We start from the raw sequence: 5,000 nt of genomic DNA, 5'->3' as shown, positions 1-5,000 counted from the left end.
TTACCAAGTGTGGTGTGGTGTGGTGTGTGTGTGTGTGTGTGTGTGTGTGTGTGTGTGTGTGTGTGTGTGTGTGTGTGTGTGTGTGTGTGTGTGTGTGTGTGTGTGTGTGTGTGTGTGTGTGTGTGTGCTTTCAGGAGAAAGCTGATCTGGGGGAGCTGAATTTCTCACTGTGTTACTTACCTACTGCTGGCCGGCTGACTGTCACTATTATCAAGGCCACGAACCTCAAAGCCATGGACCTGACAGGCTTCTCGGGTAAAGCAAACACCTGGCCTCTGCCCAGACACACACACACACACACAGACGGTACGTGTGCATAGATTGAGTTTAAGTATGAGATTTAAACACCACTGCACATTAGGGACATGCACGCATATATGAGCATGCATACAAATATTTGAATTTATTATTGTTGTTGTTTGTTTGTTTGTATTGTCACGCTTTGTTTTGTGTGGGTGGGAATCCCGGGGGGATATTGGATAATTGAATTAATGATTTTGTATATAGTTGTTTATATACATGTACAAATGTTGAAAAATATTCAGAATCATCGTAGTCCTTCAGAGCTGGATGCTAATGTCAAGTCCAGGGAGTTTAAAACACAGCAAGCAAAAAACAAAAACCCTCTGATAACAATGAAGGTCCATAAAAAAAAAATTTGTACAGAAAGGGAAATATATTCCAGCATCTTGAAAAAGAGAAGCCCACTCTCCCGAAGCCTGTCCCTAATCATGTACCACAGCAGCACTGAGCACTTGGTGCTTTGAACCTCGCCAAAGCTCGTGTGTCTTTCTGCTCTAGAACAGCCAGAGCTGAGTGGAACGTTAGTTAAGCATTAAAATTTTATCGGCGGTAGCTAAGCGCAATACCACCTTAAAAACAAAAAAAGTGGAGCTGAGGAAGCGGTCACTAGATGGCTGGCCCGCAAACAAATCGCTTGGTGTTACAGAGACGATCGGAAGAGGTCAGAAGTAAGAACCAGTAAAGAAGTGTAGAATGGATGTGATTAGTAAAGAGAGGGTCCGAGGGGAGTGGCCAGCTGAAACGTACTGTTCCACTGGCCACTGCCCAGACACATACACACACACACACTTTCATGTGAAGGTATGCTGAAACGCACTGTTCCAATAAAGCCCGAGATGGACTCGGGGGACCAGGACTGGCATCGGAACATTCGGGGCCCAAGTCATGAAGGCCCCGCCCCAACGACGCCCCTGTCCCAAACCACGTCACAAACCACCAGTGTCTGATGGCTGAGAGATGACTGCAATCAGTGTTGGTTAATTTAATTCCTACTCCGTAGGTGGCATCAGACTAATGAAATAATGAATTGTCTCGGAGGAACTAATTAAGCAATGTTTTCAGCTGTTCTCTCTGATGGGGTGACATTCGTGCTAGCCCTGTGCTAGGCCAGGCACTAGAGTTGTTATTGCGATTACTGTAATTATTGACACTGTTAATACCATTAGCACTGGTTTTATTGTCGTATTGTGTACAATTGTCAATTTCCTTCTCTCATTGCACCTTCACCCTACTGTCTCGTGCTCTCACTCCCCTGTGCCTGTCTGTCTCTCTCTTTTTCGGTCTGTCTTTCTTTCGTGCTCAGTCTCTCCATATCAGTATCTTTCGCTGTTAAGCAGATTCATTTGTTATCTCTTGAAGTCTCACCCTTTCTTCCTCTCTACCTTTTCCCCTCTTTCTCTCTCTCTCTCTCTCTCCTCTGTCTCCCTTTCTGACCCATCCACTATCTCTCCCTCTCTCTTTCCTCTTCTCTGTCTATCTCCCTCTCTCCTTCTCTGTCTGTCTGTCTTTCTGACTCTCTCTCCTCTTCCCTCGTTCCCTCTCTCTCTCCTTCCGTCTCTCTCTCTCTCTCTCACCCAGATCCATATGTGAAAGCCTCCCTGGTTTGCGAGGGCCGTAGGCTGAAGAAGAGGAAAACGTCCATTAAGAAGAACACACTGAACCCCACGTACAACGAGGCACTCGTCTTCGACATCCCCAACGAGAACATGGAGAACATGGCCCTGGTCATTGCCGTCATGGACTATGACTGGTATGCAAAGTAGATCTTTCCTTATTAGTCCTGCTAATGCTGCGTTTTGGGCCCTAAGTGTTCAGTTTGCTTGTCCTGTTACAGCATGTCTGACTGAGATTGTGGGGGGCTTAGTGACTACCTGCTTTTTTTTGGGGAGGGGGCTGTTTGACCCCCCCCGGCCTCTTATCTCCCAGAACATGACTGAGCTTGTGGCAAGCTTGGTGGGTTTCCAAACATACACAGGGCCCAGATTTATGTGTAGAGTATAAAACACATAGTGTGCATTTGTTATCGTACATGCAAAGCTCACAGAGCGCAGCTGATACTGTACGTGTAAAGTACAAATACATACAATGCAGTTGACACCGTATGTGTGTGAAGTAAAATTGTATTGTACCGTAAATGTGCTACAATAGTATGTGTATAAGTATTGAAAAAAGGTCAAAGCCCCAGACCTCAAATGAACACATCACATTTATTTAATCTGATTGGTTAACTGCTGCTATGGTGAGAAAAAGTATAAACCAATCAGGTCCATGCATTTTTTTTCCCCATTTCTGCTCAAAAGCTCAAGCCAGCTTGCAGGCTCATAGAGTTTATGACACGGCAAGATTAATCAACAGTAGGTCACCCCTTAAATGCTAAAATGATCAACTGAATTCTACTGAACAGATTCTACTAGTATGTATCTTAACATACTAGTTAAGTACGGGGTTCAATCACTTTTAATATTTTCCATGCATGAGAACAGGGTGGTCAATCCAATCTCTTCTGCTCTACTTCTACAAACAATTCATTTTATACTTTTATACAGTTCAGTTTAGACTTTTCCAGCATTCCTTAACTGCATAATGTGCCATGGACTTGTTTACTGCTTATCCCTCAAAGCCCTCAGCAAGGCCGTCATAGAGGCCCCTGAAAAAGGTTTTGACCCCACAGTTCGGTTCTCCAGTACTGCACTGCAATTTTACACGGAGATTTTCTTCACTATTTTATCTTAAGTCCCCTGACAGTAATTCCTGGCTGTGGTGATGCCACTGGGCTGCATGAAGAATGTTAGAATGGGGAAATCACAATCATGTCTGAGAAACATCTAGATCTAGAATTTTGTTCCTCAGTAAAACTTACATGTACGGTTATAAATTAGTTCCTTTCTATTAATTTGAGTGGTCCTGAATGTGAAGGGGTTTCATGGTGGTTAGAACTGCTAATTCCAAAGATCCGCGTGTTAGGTTTGCGCCTCCAAACGGGCCTGTCTGTCTTCCGTGTGCGGGTTTTGTTTCCACTTGGCCTGTGCAACCCCCTGCAACCCTGAATTGGATTGATCTGTTTAGATGAGTTAATGTGGACAAAGTGTTCATGCGTTTGTGCGGTTTTAAATGTGGGTGCGTGAAAGCATAACGTGTTTAACGGTCCGGGTGTTTAACTGTGTGTTTAACGTTAACTGCAGAGGGGGCTGATTGTTTGGCGATGGTCGTCTTATCCTGTGAGAATGAAAAGAATCTCGGTAGTGTCTGACCAGTAGCAGCGGATACACATGCAAAACTCTCGGACAGCGGCTTTGTTTTACTTAACATGCGCCAAATAATGCGATGTAGTCCATTTCATTTATGTAATATAGCTGGTGCTTTTATCCAAAGCAACTTAGAGTTAGGACTGAGTACAACTTGAGTGTTAACAGTCTTGCTTAGGGGCCCCAACAGTGGCAACCTGGTAGGGGTTGAACCAGCAACCTTCTGCTTGCAAGTCATATACAATCACCACTGAGCCACCATTGCCCATAGTCTACGACTCAAGCACCAACAGTTCTCGTTCCGGTGGGGTAACTGCTGGGGTGGCAGCCTACGCTTTGCGAGGCCTAGTTAGAATTCCTCCTGCGTTACTATGTTTGTTACTGCGCGCTGTCGAACACGGGACCCCGTGCCCCGCCGAGCGTCTGCGCCGCTTTGCATAGCGACAGGCGCCTCATGAATAAACATGACTTATGCTAATACTAATGGCAGTAATGCTTGCAGTCAGACACTGCGTAACCGAGCCAGGGTTTCTTGACCTGTGGGGCCACCGCGCACGTTTCGCGGCCGGTGCCGGTCTTTCTTCGTGCTCCCTTTTCTATGAAATAGCAGGTTGGACAGTTATTGTAGTGTCTCGAGCGTAGAATGTGCATCTTCGAGTTTTTAGTTTGTGCGCCTTGGGTTTTCTTTCTACTTTTTTTTGCAGTTTTAATAAACATCTGGCGCTAACCGACCATGCACGGAGATGCTATTTTCAGCCTCGCTTCTATTATAGTAGATTCGCTCACCAGCTCCCGAGGCTTGTTCGCGAGAGGTCGTGCACGGTTTCATTCACGCCCTTGGCGCGCAGTAAGACGCGCACTCGCCTCACGACAGTCGTCGGTAGCCCGCAGACAGCTACACATGAATTGCTCCTAACGATAATGTAGGCCACCCGTGCTTAAAGATCTTCGGCAGTGTGTGTGTGCTGCTGAGTTAAAACACACTTTGCCGCCCCGAAAGAAAGAAAGACACGTGGATGTTTGATGCATGACTTAGGACTGCCGCTGTGCTGTCTGGCATTGCGCGCAGTAAGTCTACTGGAAGTACTGGAGTATAACCGCAAATGTGATGCGTTTGCGTCTGATTGGGGCAAAGCAGTGTCATCAGTGCTGTTTATGCTGCCCCTTCTCCACTGTATGCATAACATTTGCCTCCCGAAACAGCACCACAAACGAATCTCCGATCGTGTATGAGTTTACCACAGGTTCATTTGGGAATATGATATTCAGACGGCGCGTTTTTATACCTGTACTCAAGCATGCCGCAGACTCGGGTTGTTATTAGTCTTAGAATTATTAACGGTATCAGTTTATTTATATGCTTTTGTCAATTAAATAATCACTTCGGGTCAGACTGGAATTAAATTCGTGCTTGGTGCATATTGATTAGTATGGGTATGTGACGTAATATAA

At 45.4% G+C, this 5,000-nt stretch overlaps 1 protein-coding gene across 2 annotated transcripts in view; it reads left to right on the top strand.

Annotated features, from left to right (window-relative positions):
* Positions 1-5,000, top strand: part of syt3 (synaptotagmin III) — a 41,687-nt gene that overhangs the window by 27,481 nt on the left and 9,206 nt on the right. For both annotated transcript variants that reach the window (XM_035533548.1, XM_035533544.1), the window contains exons 8-9: positions 135-255; positions 1,882-2,053. In XM_035533548.1, the coding sequence (XP_035389441.1) occupies positions 135-255; positions 1,882-2,053 (293 nt within the window). The remainder of the gene's footprint in view (positions 1-134; positions 256-1,881; positions 2,054-5,000) is intronic.

Source organism: Electrophorus electricus, chromosome 1, assembly GCF_013358815.1.
Source record: "Electrophorus electricus isolate fEleEle1 chromosome 1, fEleEle1.pri, whole genome shotgun sequence".
In the NCBI taxonomy this organism is placed as follows: Eukaryota; Metazoa; Chordata; class Actinopteri; order Gymnotiformes; family Gymnotidae; genus Electrophorus; species Electrophorus electricus.
Note: the sequence above shows the minus strand (reverse complement) of the source record. Positions and strands in the feature narration are given on the sequence as shown.